The sequence below is a fragment of the Amyelois transitella genome, chromosome 6, assembly GCF_032362555.1.
Source record: "Amyelois transitella isolate CPQ chromosome 6, ilAmyTran1.1, whole genome shotgun sequence".
NCBI lineage: Eukaryota > Metazoa > Arthropoda > Insecta > Lepidoptera > Pyralidae > Amyelois > Amyelois transitella.
In genome coordinates, this window is record NC_083509.1 from 2,719,270 (window position 1) to 2,737,380 (window position 18,111).

The 18,111-nt window shown below is 34.8% G+C and overlaps 1 protein-coding gene across 1 annotated transcript in view; it reads left to right on the forward strand.

Annotated features, from left to right (window-relative positions):
• The window catches only part of LOC106134551 (nose resistant to fluoxetine protein 6), a 28,701-nt gene extending 10,590 nt beyond the window's left edge, over window positions 1-18,111 (forward strand). Inside the window, exons 2-12 of the mRNA XM_013334636.2 lie at window positions 7,482-7,654; window positions 9,397-9,590; window positions 11,774-12,056; window positions 13,072-13,235; window positions 13,855-14,023; window positions 14,435-14,628; window positions 14,881-15,006; window positions 15,204-15,409; window positions 16,012-16,154; window positions 16,876-16,987; window positions 17,933-18,111. Of these exons, the coding sequence (XP_013190090.2) occupies window positions 7,482-7,654; window positions 9,397-9,590; window positions 11,774-12,056; window positions 13,072-13,235; window positions 13,855-14,023; window positions 14,435-14,628; window positions 14,881-15,006; window positions 15,204-15,409; window positions 16,012-16,154; window positions 16,876-16,987; window positions 17,933-18,015 (1,847 nt within the window). The 3' untranslated portion in view covers window positions 18,016-18,111. The remainder of the gene's footprint in view (window positions 1-7,481; window positions 7,655-9,396; window positions 9,591-11,773; window positions 12,057-13,071; window positions 13,236-13,854; window positions 14,024-14,434; window positions 14,629-14,880; window positions 15,007-15,203; window positions 15,410-16,011; window positions 16,155-16,875; window positions 16,988-17,932) is intronic.

The following is an 18,111-nucleotide window of genomic DNA, read 5'->3' on the forward strand; positions in this document are numbered from 1 at the left end:
CGGCGTTTTATACAAAAACTTAACTTATCTTCCTACTAAAGGATTGCACAAAGATGTTTAAACGTTCACAAACGGATTTCGGGCTCCCAACTAGAGGTTAAGACGGTTAAGAGGTTAAGACATAACGTTAGATTTACTGGAAGATGATGACTAGATAAGATAGAGCTAACCGTTAAAAAAAGACTATTGGCTAGAGTATTGGCTCTGTGTATAGATCTGATAAAAACAGATCTTTGTATCAACCAAGTGCTAATCGAAATACATTAAATAAATTCGGCAACTTCATACAGTACACAAACGTACATATTAAATAAATATGCGCATAACTTTAATAATAGTACAGTTAATAATAAATCGAGTTTACCCAATCTATTATTTGGTAATGTGTAAAGTAACAAAGAAGTCTATTACAGGCTGTACCATAGAACATATAAAACTGTAGAGCAGAAGAATTACAATTAATCGTAGACAATAATTAGCACCAATGTAACTGACAGAATATTATTTGACACTTGTTTTGAAAATGGTATAGAATATAGAAAATATTAATATTCTTTTTTTTTAAATAAGATTCTATTCGACTGTTCGATTGATTGATGCCAACACCAAATCGTTTCGCTTCTTAATTTAATTTCAATATTATGATATGACTTTACTTATTAATTTCATTTCATTTCGGCTAACGATACAAGTAACAAAGTGCCATCTACCGACTGGACCAAAAATATTCGAAAAACAAATGAAGACATTTTCAAACTGTTTTAAACTGACTCGTCCCGACTGTACACTCAGAAGTTAAACTTAGAGCAAACAATTATGTTATCCAGATATATGTACGTTATTGTACATTTAATTCATGTTAGTATGCGTAAGACATCGCGTGTTGAGTTTGTCGGAGTTAAAAATAGGTTCGTGCATTAAAAATCCCTGGAAGATTAGACACATTTAAACTTTATTTAAACTTACGATAGATTCTTGATTGAAAGTCTTTAAAATATAATACACTTATTATGGGTAAGAAGGAAAATGAAAAGTCGGATATTATGTAGCAAGTATACTTATTCCTTATTAATGCTGTTCATTAATTTAAATAACTTCTTGGTACTTTTTAAATATTTCTTTTTGCAAAAAAATTATCAAGTGTATAAAAAAATAAGTACTATTGTGTAAGCGATAGATGTATATTTGATGGAGATTCCTTGAAATTATCATGAGTTTTGGGAAAATACCAAAACCAACATAATCATTATTTTTGATAATTACCAATTCTAAGATATGAAATAGATTTCGCGTGACCCCGAAACTTACGGTTGTCTGACTCACTGACCTCAAATTAATTCATAAATTTACAAACTAGTTGTTCAACTTTAAGAATTATACTATCCTTATTATTTTACTTCAACTAAGTTTCATATATATCAAATTCTCTTCCTTTTGACCTGAACTTTGAATTACATTGAAATAATAATAAGTTTCTATTAACTCCGGCAGTGCCGTGTGGTTCCCGGCAGTGCCGTGTGGTTCCCGGCACTATTACAAAAAAGAATAGGACCACTCCATCTCTTTCCCATGGATGTCGTAAAAGGCGACTAAGGGATAGGCTTATAAACTTAGGATTCCTCTTTTAGGCGATGGGCTAGCAACCTGTCACTATTTGAATCTCGGTTCTATCATTAAGCCAAATAGCTGAACGTGGCCATTCAGTCTTTTCAAGACTGTTGGCTCTGTCTACCCCGCAAGGGATATAGACGTGATCATATGTATGTATGTATGTATGTTCTATTAACTATTTGTATGAATACCATTGCGTTTGCCTCGTTCCGTTCCTCTGGGCTTGCCCGTGATCGGTCTAAAACCATGATCCAGGAGTTAGTAAGTCAGGTATTATCTTTCTTCCCGGCGTAAACCCCGGTTTCATCCTCACCTCTCTGAAGAAGACCAAGGGTGTGCATTTAATCCTGATCCTGGGTTGGGTATGTCAAATTTTTTTAACTAAGCGACCTTTGTCTGATTTTTGCAAACTTTGCAGGGATCATAAGCCATATCGGACGATAGTATAACCTGCACTAAAATATGCCTTTTCTCTTAGTCGCCTTTAACGACGAATTAGATAGAGTCGTCTTATTCTTAATTACTGGGAACCCAATGAGACAGTCATGGTAACACCCTCATCCTATTTTAAATATTACTAACTGTTTTGACATTCGATCCACAGTCTAAATTTTATTAATACACCTTCTAGATTAATCTTATTAGTAGTCGTCGTCAGTACAGCCTTGTGTTCCGTGGCGAATTCTAAGCAGTGTTGGGACTGGCACAGAATTGGCTGCATGCGGACTGCGCATCGCTTGCACTGTGGTATTGACCTAATTGTGAAATTTTACGCGGATTTTATAAGGGCGTGGTGGGCACCTTGGGCCAGTGCATTATTAGGGAGAATTAGAGCAATGCCGTGATGTTATCACTCCAACTCTTTCCCATGGATGTCGTAAAAGGCGACATCGCGGCGAGGCGTACCCGTGTTTTGTATATTTTTTTAAAGTCATTGTAAAAAAGGTAACGTTACTGTTAAAGTCAATAAACGTAAAGGAACCGCCTTGAATTTGGGATCCTTTTTAGGCGATGTGCTCGCAATATATCACTATTTGAAGCACAAGCTATCATTAATCCATGTAGGTGAACGTGGTCATTTCAAGGCTGTTAGCTCTGTCTACCCCACAAGGGATATATACGTTATCATATGTGTACAAGTATTTTATAAGGGCGTAGTTGGGACCTTGGACCTCGGTACTACCTAAATGACGAACTACAAATTGAGAATTCGAGTTGCTGTTAAACTTCCGTGAAGTTCACATTAATCCACGAAAGTCTGTGTGAATTCTGTATAAATATAGTTTGTAAAGAAAAGTGTAGCATCATGTTCTTGATCTTATTTCTATTACGCTATTTTTTTTGAAAATATATGTACTTACTTTATGGAAATTGGAGTACATTTAACCTCAGTCTGCTCGTTTGTTAATCAAAATATCTAAAACAAGCTGGCGAGAAGATAAAAGGTCAGAGAAGTGGACTCACTAGCCTGGACGAAAACGGTATAAACTGATGACAAACGTAAAAGAAGTTACAATCTCAAACAATGTCAATAAATGCATTTAAGTATAACTTTTTCGTCTTCTAGTAATAATCTCCTCTTCCGTATATACGTTATTTGGTAACAATTGGTAGTAAAACTGGATTGGTGTTACGCAAGGAAGTTCAATGTTGCCATAACACGTTTGCGTCTGTCTGTTCCGCATTTTGTTTTAGGAAAACTTTACAATTTAAACTAAGATTGTTTATAACATAGTTTTTTTATGTAGTAATGACTGTTTAGACATTTAATTATTTTGTTTATTTCCATGAACAATTATGTAAAATTTGTTGAAAAAGTTAGCTTTTATTGGGAAGCACAATCAATTGGGTTAAGTCCAAAATTTACATATTTTTACATATGTGCAACAAAGATTTTACAAACAAACAAACAATCAATGTGAAAGAATAATATAATAATAAAAGTTAATAATATATTTTGCGATCGCACAACACCGATTGGTAATCTTCTCTTAAATCTGAACATTTAGAATAAAATAAAATATTAAATATTACCGTCGTACACGTTTTACTATCGGGTCAAAAGTACCCGAAACCGCCGAGCTTGCTTGAAAAGAGTTATGAATGTGGATGAAGCGAAGGAAATATGCAGAGATCGTGGCAAGTGGAAAGAGGTAGTCTCTGCCTACCCCTCCGGGAAAGAGGCGTGATTTTATGTATGTATGAATGTAAAATATTAAAAGAAGGACACCGACTGACATATAAACGAACAAAAAGAACTGATGGGTCTGAGATTTGAATTTTGGCATGCAGTTTCAGACATGTGCTCTGCCGCCACTGGTAACAGGGCGATCGAGGTTTTGTTTTTTATTTATTTTCAAATAACTACCTTTGAATCTCAATTCTATCACTAATCCATTTCGCCATTCTAAACCTTATGAGTATCGGCTTAGACAGCTGATTGACCTTGGAGTCTTATGACTACTGGTTCTGTATACTGTGTAAGAGATAGACGTTATTATAGTTGTAGGTACATCAAGGAAAAAAATACAACTAGAACCTAGACTAAGGACTTAGTAAACGGGCACTACTTATTTCTAAAGAAATGTCTGTCCAGTAGGCCCAAGTATCTATTTATGTGTGTATATATAAATAGCCCAGTAGGTACTATGAGTGTAATATGAAAAGACATGCCGTGCAAAGAGGTGCCGTGTGGTTCCCGGCACCAATACAAAAAAGAATAGGACCACTCCATCTCTTTCCCATGGATGTCGTAAAAGGCGACTAAGGGATAGGCTTACAAACTTGGGATTCTTTTTTAGGCGATGGGCTAGCAACCTGTCACTAGTTGAATCTCAATTATATCGTTAAGCCAAATAGCTGAACGTGGCCATTCAGTCTTTTCAAGACTGTTGGCTCTGTCTACCCCGCAAGGGATATAGACGTGACGGTATGTATGTATGTATGTATTTATGAAAAGACATAATGCCGGTGCATTTGCTAACAACAAATAGTAACATGACAATCGGGTAGGCAGTACAAAGGTTCATTTTCCGATACCGATACAAAGAGTTACGCAGTACAAAGCCACATTACCAGATGAGGCGATAGTGGCGCTACAGTGGATCGGTTGCTTCGGAAAGGTTATACAAATCCCAATTTATATTATAAATGCAAAAGTGAGTTTATTTGTTTGTTTGTTACCTCTTCACGAGTTATTTACTGAATTAATCTTCTTGAAATATCACGCATATAATTAAGTGTCTGGAGAAGGTCATATTACATTTCATCCCGGTAAAAAGTAAAGTTCCCTTGGTATTTCCATAGTTTTTTGATATCATATATCATGTTGTTTGAAATTCAAAATTTTATCAAATCTCATTGAACTGTTTAACCGTGAAAATCTCGTACTATTTCACAGTATGATAAATATACTTACATACCTGGAATCGTATTGGTGAAAACTTGTCATAGCCCGTCTTTCCGCGTAGCTGTAAATCACAACAAAAAGTCACAACATGTTTCATTCAACAGGTCCTAGAAATTCCTGTACCGTTTACCGGTAACTGGACAATGAATAACAATATTTTGTCTTATGAAATGGAAATCTGTATCGGCCGGCCCCTCGGGGTGATTACGTGAAATCTATATATCTATACATGCAATAAAACGGTAAAAATATTTTGTTTGTACATTATTATTTTTAACTATAATAGATTAATTTCATTATTAAGGGAAGATTTCCCGAAATTCCCGCGGGAACGGGAATTATATAATATTTTACGCGGGCGAATCCGCGGACGTCCTCTAGTTAGCGATAAATTCGCTGTGACTCGCGCGATTAATCGCAATCTGTCAGATGTCGGTCGTATCCGACTGTTAATTTGGCATTTGATGAATTTGAATGGGAATTTGAGTTTTTGGTTTCATTGTTCTGTTACAGAATTATTGACACAAATATAGATAATCTATCTAAATATTTAAAAGAAGACAATGACTTGATTGACTGACATTCAAAAGAGCATTTTTCAAAAATCCCGCGGCATCGTGAATTAGCGAAGATTTTACTAAATTTAACCTTTCCGGGCGGAAGAATTGATGAAGTAATTTTTGAGCTTAACCCAATGGTACATAATGCTATTAGCATTCAGTCCACCTATTGCACCTTACAAATTGTAATTGTTATAATAAAGAATAAATGAATAAAAATACAATAGGCGGTCTAAATACTAATAGCACTATCTAACAGTCTAGTGTTTGATAAGACTGTATGGGTGGCCCCGTGGTCAAGGCGCCCACTTTATCACGGGAAATGTTTGTGTTGAAATCCCTCAATAAATTTTGACTACATGTCTACAAAAACCTTAACCAATAAATGCTGTAGCTGAATTACTACAAGAAATAATTTTCTATTTAATTGTGGCAAAATATTATGTGTATTCACTTCGCTACCTAACATTGCGACTAACCTTTAGCCTAGGATTTCTAGAGAACTAATTACGTCACACATTAGAGTACTAAGCACCCCATCAAGCGAAAAACATAAATGAACCTGACCCAGTACTAATCTGATATAATTACATCAATTACGGTGATTTAGAACGAGGCTGAGGTATAAATTTGAGCCGTCTATTGTGTTCTCAATGTTATAGGGAAACCATTTAAGTAGGATGAATGCAAGGACCCCCAGTTCTCCGTAACTGTCTATTTCCATTGTCTGACGAGAAATAAATCTTTTGATAGAATACTAGTAGATTTAAAGAAAGGCCTGTTTTAACTTCATTGTTGAAAATTTTAGAAAAAGAGATTTAATTTTACTGTGTTAAATATGTTTTTGGTATGGCAGGCGAGTTGAAGTTTAAAGTAATACAAAGGGGACTTATAGGAACTATATTCCCCGAATTTGTATTGTAACATCTTCGTCTTCATCGTCATTTACTCCCAGGTGAGATGGAAGACCTAAAGAAGTTTAGGTTATGCGTATTTATGGGAATGATCATAGGTACTCTAGTCTCTCGCATATTTCGCTTCCAACATTGAGACATCCAACCAAAAATGGCCTTGACTTATGAATATATAACCTCAATATGGGATAAAGGAGACATTAAAATGTGTCTGTCCGTGTACCTGCTTTAGTCCCTCACGATCTCGGCGGACAGATGTGAGCAGTTTATAAAATAAATACATATCAGTACAATACAATACAAAAAATAAATATTTAACAAACAATAGTTAATCTCATTATGCATTTTGCCAAAAATGGCATAATTAACATTGTTAACAGTATCAACGAACAAAATGAAATTCAGATTGCACGTGAGATTGGACAGAAATTTTGAAGAACAATAAAAGTCAATGATCGTTCGTCAGAATTGTTCATTTCGATTTTCCGGATGCCTATGCATCAGGAAAACACCGCCTCTGAATTCATTTCCTACGAAAACATTGACGGAATACGAATTTTGTATTAGAAAAAGTGAAGGCAAATTTGAGAAAAATTTTGCATGGTCTTGTTGTAATTAGTAGAGGAAAACATGACTATACTGCAGGACAAATATAGGCATAGATCAAATATGAACAGAAAGAGATGTGATAAATTACAGACAACTAACATTATGTACCTTTCATTTATTTTTATGTAAAAAAGTGGAAAAATATGACGAAGAAGAAATGTAGTGATGACTAGATTTTTTATTAATAATTAAAGACAGCCTAGGATCACAGCCGTGAAATGCCTATTTTAAATAAAAATTATCACAATTGGTTACTCGAGCTGTCTTGAAAAATGTTCATGTCTTGAAATGAAAACAATCTTAGATGTATATAATAACTCTAGGAACTCAAAAACATTTAAGATATAATAATAAAATTTCCAACGCTTTCCATTGCAGTGTTCGACGCGTCAGCTAAATCTCCTCAAGGTCTGCTCTTTGGTTCTTCGTACCACCTCGGAAACTTCGATGAGTGTGTGGAAATCAGCGACAAATTAGACAAGAATCTACCTATAGAAGGACAGTACTGTCTTGCTGCTATCAAATGGAGGGAATCCGAAGAAGCCAAAAAGGTTAGTTGAGTTTGAGACGAAAAAGGACCTAAGGAAATAAGCACATTCAACTATAGTAACCATGTAAAGCTTGTGGTGTTCAGACATGAGTCGCTACTTATATAACCCTGGATGGTGGTCTAAGGGCGCATTCTGGGCTCTGGACCAGAGAAGTAAAGGGTTAACGATAGGAGAAACAAAGAGTTTGAGACGATGAGCTAACTTGTCACCATCTGAATCTCAATTTGCATCTTGCGACTCTTAGTCTGTCTTTCCAGTGACGGGAAAACTTGATGTGTGATAGTTTAAGGACTAGGACCACTCCATCTGTTTTCCATAGATGTCGCAAAAGGCGACTAATGGATAGTGTAATAAACTTGGGATTCTTACTAATAAACTTTGGATTCGTCACCATTAGAATATCAATGCCGCTAAAGTCGTTTTGCTGAACATGTCATTTTGGTCTTTTCAAGACTGTTGGCTCTGTCTTCTCCGCAAGGGATGAAATACTTAAGTATTGGCCTGTGGAGGCACAGGTTCAAATTCTGCCTCGGCTATGTAGTTTCAGTGCTAATCGATGCTCTTACGGCGAGGGAAAACATTGTGATTACACCTGCACATTCAGGCAATTGAATGTGTTACTATTACCCAATAAGAGTTAGGTTCTGGTTCCCTTGAGAAGGTCATTTGATTGCTGATTATTACACGAGGAACTGACTCTAACTCTAGTCAATTCAGGATCGTGATCGTTAATTCGCACCCCACGCTCCTCTTGAGAAAGGTGAGAATGTTACCGGTACTAAAGAAAGCCAAGAGGAGAAGAAGAAGAACGTTATTTTACTGTGACAGGAAACTATGAAAGTTATCTTACATTGCCAGATCAGATACATTAGATTATTCGTTTACAGTTTGTACTTTTCACAAAGAATTTCTTTTTATTTTCGTAACTAAATCAATATATACAAACAATGAATACATGTCACGGTTGTTGGTAAAAACAAATAGGTTTTATTAAACAAACCAATGGAGATAAATATATAATATCTATTTGTGCCCACCTAGTTCTTTGTTGACTTATAGCTTATCGACTTAGCTAACTTAAAATAAGTACTTATATACGAGTATAAAATAATAAAATCTTATTTTCCTGCAGTATATTTATCAATGACTTAATGAAATAAAACAGTTTCGGTTAATTTTTAGGTTTAGGTTTACAAATTGGGTAAATATTCTCTCCAAGAACTCCAAAGGACAAAATTTTTGAAAAAATTGATACAGTAGTTATTTATTTGATTTTTGTGTGTTACCAATTTTTAAGTGGACCATGCCTAATACATCTGAGAAAACCGTATTCAAATCGGACCAATACTATTCGTGTGTTTTGAGTACAATCATACACATAGGAATTCTAAAAATAAAATATTTCGCTTCTGTTGGACTTAAAACAATTAATAATCTTCCAGAAAATCGATACGCGATATATATTGATTATTTTGAAATATCTTTCAAGAGCAAACATCGGTCACTTACTGTTTTAATATATGTATAGAAGATATAGTTAAATAAGTAAACTTGATCTGTGCCGTGTGGTTCCCGGCACCGTGCGGGCTAGCAACCTATCACTATTTGAATCTCAATTCTATCATTAAGCCAAATAGCTGAACGTGGCCATTCAGTCTTTTCAAGACTGTTGGCTCTGTCTAGCCCACAAGGGATATAGACGTGACCATATGTATGTATGATCTGTAAAACTTCGTTTACAGGTGCGAACGGGCCGCGGCGAGATCCTCCGCTGGGCAGTCTGCGTCCCCAATGCCTGCCAGGCTAATGCTGTACAGGAATTTGTAACCGATGTTCTGTCTCACACGGTCGGCAATTCAACTTCGGTGGAACTGACTGAGAGAGACTGTTATCTGAGGCGACCTGTCGTCGTCAAACCTTTGGATGTGGCTTTTTTGTGAGTTATTCATGTCATTTTGCTTAACTTCGTGTTTTGTATCCGTAGAATATAGACAGAATATATATAGGATAAAAGAAGTAATGTTGAATGTGACGTTGCAACTGATGGCTGTAATTGTGACACCTTAATATTTTTATCCAAATTCTCTGATTTATTGAACAGCTCTAAAACTTGCGATCTAGATAAGGAATTGATAAACTAGTTTCTTAATTATTATAGCGGAATAAATAAGTACTTACTTACCAATTCAAAACTCAAAGTAAATACTTTTGCTGAATTGGCACCAATTTCTCATTTCAATACCAACAATAACAGCGCGGCGTAAATAATTCCCATTTATTTGACTAGGTCTTGCCTGGGTCTTCACTCATGTGGGAAATCCTAAAACTCCCTGTTGTTGACAATATATCTGTCACCTTTTGTTTTCATTATGCAGAAGATAATAATTCTCACTTCATAAATAATTTCCTGAAAATAAGTTGATTGAAAAAGCGAGGCTATATTATCGCGGTGTGATCAATCATCATATCTCAAACGCGATGAGTTGTTCGGATGCTTCAATAAACTGTATCGATACCTCACTAGCTATGTATAGGTACGGTATTTGTCTGAAACTGTTACTCAACGTGGGTTTTAGATCTAGATATACGTCACTATTTACTCCGCACAGAATTTTGATGTGGATATCTAGACTATGACACAGATTGGCAGAAATTATTACATTTAAATTGAAAAATAAAAAAAAAAATTGCACCACCTACAAAAGAATACAGGTTTTTCGCAAATGCCACAGGAACTTTTTACTGGGATGAATGGTAATACGTCCATTTCCAGATCCAAAGTCTTAATTACACAAATTTTCAAAAAGATTGGTCCAGTAGATTAAGGGACAATAAACAAACTTACCTTCGCATTTATAATTAGTTAGGATAGAATGTTAACCTCGCAAACTTTGTGGCACAAAACAAATACAATTAAACGTACTTGTCAATATATCTGGTACTATATCGATCGAGATATAGCCGAAATTACTGGTCGTAATATTAATGAGACATTTAAATTCCTGAAAAAGTTATACGAGAAAATTCTTAAGATACGAAAGAAATATATTCTGCGCATAACAAGAAGCGTGTTATAGCTAGTAGATTCAAGTGTGATGGAAACAAAACGGAAATGTTTGTATTTCATTATTTTATACCTTTGGTGTTTAATTTGATATGTGGTGTCAATTGTTCTGTTACGGCCTAGGATCCGGGTGACTGAACATAAATGGTTTTGAGCTTTTCGCACGATTACCCGAAAATGGAGTGTCATGTTTTGAAATGGTAGATGGCAATTGTTTCTTAATTATTTTAGGGCTTCCGTATCGTAATGGTATTCCTCTTGCTTCTCTCTCATAACGGTAAATAAAGTCATAATAACTAGTGACCTAGATCTTGGATGAATTATATCGTTATTCCTAGAAATATACGTTTTCCAGGCTTTGCTAGTAGTGAAGAAAATACAGTAAGTGCCAGCTGTTTTTCTTCCCATGAAGATTGATAAAGTTAATGAAAAGAAACGCTTATATTCTGTTCTTTTCCTTTGAGGCAATGGACCGTCATTTTTATTTTTATTTTAAATATTTGTTAATTTAAAATTTTGATGATTATACTGTGTAATAAAATTATTTTAAAAAGGATTGTGTAACAATTTTTCAAAGAAGACCTGTAAAATCATTTGGAGATAAGACTAAATGGGTTTGTTAATTAGCTGGGATGGCCGTTAGAATATAAATTTAATGTACCTTAACAGGTGGAAACAATTTATTTACCTACATAAAAACTATGCTTATTCATTTATTTTTTTAATATTATTATGATTAGGTATTTAATAGTCAGAAAAAGTAATGTAATTGACTTGAATGAATATAGTTTTATGAAGGTTTTTAAGAATTGACAAATATTATTGTTATCACCCATTAAGGGACCTTTTTTAAATGTTGTTGACCTATGTATGTAGTACAACCATAAAATAAATTGTCTTTTTTTGACGTATTTGATCCAGGATCATATTAAAAAATCGCATCCTGGGCATCTTTCCAGGGAGGTAAGAACATAACATTACTGCAGAAAGAAGTAAAAGTACCCAAAGATTATTTTTAATGCTTTGTTGATAATAATTACATTTTACTGTTTCAGGGCCATCTGCCTTTTCTTCGGAAGTATTCTCCTCATGAGCACCCTTTATGAGATTTACTCTATCAAGTGGGGCAGCGAAAAGAGTTCTATAATTCACGACCTCATCGTCTCCTTCTCTGTCATCCATAACATCAAGAAGATTATCTCTACGAAACAGAATAATACTCTGGGATTGGAATGTGTCACTGGCATTAAAAGTTTTGCTATGATCTTCATCGTGGCTGGCCACGCTTGTATGTTCATTGCTAGTGGACCTGTTATGAATCCTGATGCTTGGGACAAGGTAAATTTTATCATCAGTTATTTAGTTTTTTTGCACTAGTTTCATAAAATGTACTCATAACTAGTTGGTAGTACATTTACTACATAATGCTCGCTGGACATTGTAATATTTTGTTATGTTAATGTTTGTAATAGAAGGAATTAATGGAAGGAGAGGTAGACCAAGAATAAAATATTTCGATCAAATATAGCAAAGAGTAAACGTTACAACATACTTACAAATAAAAAAAAATATAGAAAAAAGAGATGAATGGAGGAACTCCACCAACAAGATTAACTTAAATTTAAGAAGAGAATATTTTTGGCATTATTTCTTTTAAATTTTTTGATGACACGTTCATGATTTGGCGAAAAAGAGAGAGCTTTAGAGAAGCAATGCGACGTGTTCGAGAATACTTAGAGTAGTCCAATTTTGCGTTGCATTGCATGAATGATCTGGTCAAGTTAAGGCGAAATATAACCATGCAAATTTAAAAGTGTCCGTTAAGACATCAACAAACATATGAACGAAAATAGACATTTGTATTACAAGCACTTGTATCATAATTCTATAGTGTAAATGACTTTATTCAGACGTCATTGTCGAGCGTCACTGTATTGAACAAGTCAATATTGGTTCTCTTCATATTACATTTAACACTTCACGTAGAATATTACGGTACCTGTAATTTCAATAGCAAGATACACGTGGTTTTGTTGAGTTGCTTATCTTTTTAAAAATACTACTTCTTTAACTAAATAAACAGCAATATTATATGCAACAGACCTTTCTTATTTTCTTTAATTAGCTTCCATGCTGATCTTGAAGCGAAAAAAAAACATAGTATGTGCTAGTGCTTCTCTTTTTATGCAGATTGTTAAAGACATCATGGGAATGACTAATAAACTTGGGATCTTCTTTTAAGCGATGCGCTAGTCCAACTTAACCTGTCACTATTTGAATCTAGTCTGCGAATTCGTTTCCACATGATTTTTTTTAAGTTCATGATTAATATGAAATTATTTAAATTTCACAGTTACTACGGCAACCGGTAAACTCACTGATGTTGAGCAACCATCTTCTGGTCGATACCTTTCTCTTCCTGAGTGCCTTCCTCTTCAGCCGCCTACTTCTCATTGAGCTGGACAAGAGGAGAGGGAAATTAAACGTCATTCCTATTTTGGTCTTCCGATATATTAGGTGAGTTCGCATTCTCTTCTATACTATTAGTATTATTTTAAGTGTTGTTAAGCGGTTGTTTATTGAATTTAAAATACCTAAGAATAGTTACTGTATTTTCTTAACTAATACACTACATATATTTATCTTTTCATAAAAATACTTGTGACAAAATAGTTTAAACATAAACACGGTCTAAATTACTGGCCTAAGCCTTGAATAACCTAAGAATTTCAGATTCAACATCATTATTACGTCTAAGTTTACATATATTATGAAGGTATAAGACATTTATGGTCTGAAACTGGTACAAATTTATCTGGGTTAGGTAGAAACCTTTCAATTGACAAGCAATAGGTAACATCAAAGGGTTGGTATTGATTGGTTCGTAATTGCGTAATAGGCACAATTTGATTGTGCTGTCAATTGAATTATTTTAGATCGTTTGAGCACCGAATATATTTGTTAGTGATGATATTGTAAATAACTACTTGTATAAATGATTGTTCACGGTTCTTTGAAGAAATGGGCTATATTTGAGTAATCTTGAAATAGATTCAGCAGGAACTCATCCGGCTGATCGATCTGATCTGACCTTAGTCTAATATCTAATCTCTATAGTTGAAATGTTAATTTTCAGGGTGACTCCAGCTTACCTGATAGTAATTCTGTTCTACATGACATGGCTCCCAAAGATAGGGGAAGGTCCACTTTGGGAAGACAGGATTCTGCTTGAGCAGGAACGGTGTATGGACTCATGGTGGGCGAACATCCTGTACATAAACAACTATGTGAATACAGACAAAATTGTGAGTTTTTGAGATCATTTTCACTTTGATAGCTGATATTTAATTAATTAGAAGATACTGAAATAAAAACAGATGACTTTGCAACTGATTACACTACCGCCGTATAAGTGCCGTGTGGTTCCCGGCACCAATACAAAAAAGAATAGGACCACTCCATCTCGTTCCCATGGATGTCGTAAAAGGCGACTAAGGGATAGGCTTATAAACTTGGGATTCTTCTTTGAGGCGATGGGCTAGCAACCCGTCACTATTTGAATCTCAATTCTATCATTAAGCCAAACAGCTGAACGTGGCCTATCAGTCTTTTCAAGACTGTTGGCACTGTCTACCCCGTAAGGGATAAAGACGTGATCATATGATTACACTACATACGAACAGTTCTGTGTTTAACCCAATGGTAATATGTTGCAGTGCATGTTCCAATCTTGGTACCTCTCCGTGGACACCCAGCTATTCTTCATCGCCCCCATCTTCATATACAGCCTCTGGCGGTGGAGTCGGGTCGGCCCCATCTTCTTAGGTCTCAGCATAGTGGTGACCCTCGCAGTACCCTCTGTGATAACGTACATGGATCGGCTAGATCCAACTATATTATTCTATGCCAAGTAAGTAAGAATTCTTTCAATTTTATGTCTTAAATGAATTGTTAATAAACGATAAGTTGAAAATCTTATGTAAATTTTAATCTATGATACTTAGAGATGTCAAAATAATTATTGTGTGTTTTGTCGTCACTTTATGTGATTTTTTTCCCACAGATATTAGAATATTGGTCCTATTCCTATGTTTTTCCCTGATAAATAGCTAATGTTTTTGATAGTAATATCTTTAAACTACATGATTTTTTCCGTTTTCAGAGAATTTACCGACTTCGCTGGTAATTACTACTTTAAGGAAGCATATATCAAAACTCATATGAAAATGGTCACGTACTTTATGGGTATACTGACGGGATATATTTTGCACCGGATACAGTCTGAGAAGTACGTATATTTAAAATATTTAAACTAATTTGGGCTAACTCAATATTTGTAATTTGTCCCATATATATTCATATTTCCACAATAAATCTTTAAGTAACCTTCCACTCAATGCTATAATTTGCTTCATATAAGATCTCCAGTAGTCCAATCAATAAATTTTCTGTTTGCTAGTCTCAAATTTGCATGCTTTATTACAGCTATTCCCTCTCCCGAACTCTCAAAGTGTTCGCGTGGATCACCAGCATAGTCCTGGGCTCAGTGACCATCTTCTCAATATCGGTGTTCTACCAGGACTGGTACGAATACAACGTGGTAGAAGCCGCAGCGTATATATCTCTGCACAAACTTGCGTGGGGTATTGCCAACGGATGGCTGATTGTGGCATGTGCGACTGGGTGTGGTGGTAAGTCCCTTTTTTAAAAAACAAACGACGATTTCAGATCAATAAATAAGTCTGTCTTAAAAACTGGACACTGGACACACGACTACTTTTTTGTATCCTTAATAGCATTATAAATATATGGAACAGGCCTTGTTGTTTTGCTTTGATATTTAAACCATTATTGATTAGGGTGAAAGAGTTTATGTTAGGTATTAAGAACACAAACACAAATGAGGCGTGTCGTGTGATTCCCGGCACCAATACAAACAAGAATAGGACCACTCTAACTCTTTCCCATGGATGTCGTAAAAGGCGACTAAGGGATATGCTTACAAACTTGGGATTATTTTTTAGGCGATGGGTTGTAGCAACCTGTCACTATTTGAATGAGCCGAACGTGGCCATTCAGTCTTTTCAAGACTGTTGGCTCTGTCTACCCCGCGAGGGATATAGACGTGATGATATATGATGATGATATACAAATTAGGCTTTCGGATGTTACAATTATTATTATGAATCGGAGTTTACAATTTCACATCGTTGAATTTGTGGTCAAACTGGCCTGTTTCACATAAGATTGTTTTATTACTTCATTATTATTTATGTTTGGCATCCTGTTTCAGGTTGGCTGGCCACTTTGCTGAAATGGAAATTCCTTGTGCCAATATCAAGGCTGACCTTCTGTGCGTACTTAGTGAACGGCATTGTCGAGTTGTACTACGTTGGGCAACTTAGGCATCCTATGCACGTTACTATATTCACTATTGTAAGTGTTTACTCATTTTCATTATTTTTATTTAACGATATTTTCATCATTCCGTTTTTTATTTTTTATTTTAATTTCACCATAGTTTCATCAAATCCTCTTTTAAGTTGCTTTTGTACCAAGACCACTATCCAAAAGTAGAATATGTAGGCTACTTCTTCTCTCCTTGTTGTAACTTTCCGCATAACCCTGCACACTTCTTTTAGGTACTTCAACTACTCTGATTTCATGAAGAGGTATCAATCTCTTTTTTTCCGTTAATTTTGGGAAATCTTGACCCGACGTCTATAATTTGATTTAGACACTTACATCTGGGCCGTAGAAGTCGGAATCATATACTGCCATCTTCAAACTACAAGGCGGCTAAACTACCGCTAAACTACTATATGGACCTCCAACTTAGCCGCGTTTTAGCTTCAGAATATAATTATACTATTTATAAGTAATACAGGTATGAAACACGCACGTTACGTACCAAGTGTGGTACTCGGTGACCACAGACCATTGTAAAATGAGTGATATGTCCGAGATGGTGTCAACGTTACGAGCGCGTTTAATATCTGTATTGTTTTTATAAATAGTAGGATTTCTGTTATCTAAGTTTTTAAAGGTCTTTCCTTACCGACATTTCCATTTAAACTTCCTTTATATATCTGCTTAGTAAGCTTTCTTTCATTCGTCTTCCAACCATTATTGACTATATTTTCTTTTTAAATTTCAGACGGCGAATGCAATTTCTCATATGGTGCTGACATTTTTACTTGCCTGCATACTTTGTATCACATTTGAATCGCCCATTCACGGAATTGAGAAAATTCTGCTTAGAACTTTGGGTAAGATAGCATTTGTTTTTATGAATTTTGAACTTAAATAAAAAAAGTAATAAAATCAAGGAAACAAACCCTTTTTTAGATATATTTTGGTCTATTATTTTAAAGGTAAATAATGAAACAAATTTGGAAAAAATAAATCAATTCAATATTCTTTACAATAAACTTTCTGTTTATCTAAAATGTTGATCAAAAAAATGTTGATAAATGATGATACTAGCATAAAATCCGCTATTTGCAGACTTGATTTTGTTAATCACATAGTACATAAACCGCATGAATGTGTGAAATTTCGCGATATCAATAGAAATTGCTACTCTTGTTACACAAGAAATTTTTTATTGTGCGTAAATTATTCAAATGTATTAAAATACTTTCCTATTTTTGAGACAACTTTGGTAGTATTAGAGTAGGCATTTTTATTGCTTTGCTTGATAATTCAAAAATATAGTGATTAAAAAAATAATGTTTTCAAAGAAAGAAATCTAGCTATCCTATATGCTATTTGTTTATATCTTGACATAGGTAATATTATTTTTGTTATAACATGTACTTGTTTATGAATGTCTATAAATAATTGTATGGAATACCTGTCAACCTTTCCATCATGTCTCCTATCTCGGGTCTGCTGGAAGAGATTTTTTTAGGAATAAGCAGAACCAAAAATACATAGGTTCTTCTGTTCTGCATCCACAATGATAACATTGTGGATATTTTCTGTGTACATAAATTAGTAAAGGAAAATGTGTGTCAAGATGGCGGGTGTACCTATTTTATTTGTAAATCTTTACATATAAGGAGGTTCTCAGATTTTTAGGATAGGTACACTGAGGTACACAGCAAGTACGTTTTTAATCCAAAACAGATATTTAAATCCGTGAGGTACACTCGCGATTCTGACACACATAAATAAATAAATTGGTCTTATAACATTTTGATGTTTTTCAGCCCGTCCTGTGCTCAGTGACAACGCCGTCAGAGATCAGTCGCAATCATCGAGAAATACTAGTCAATCAAAACTAGAATCGTAGCATAGTCATAGTTTTAGCATTAATTGTATTATTAAGTAGGATAATCATATAAATTTGAATTATAAAATGACAATAGAAACGTGTCGTGGTGTTGCA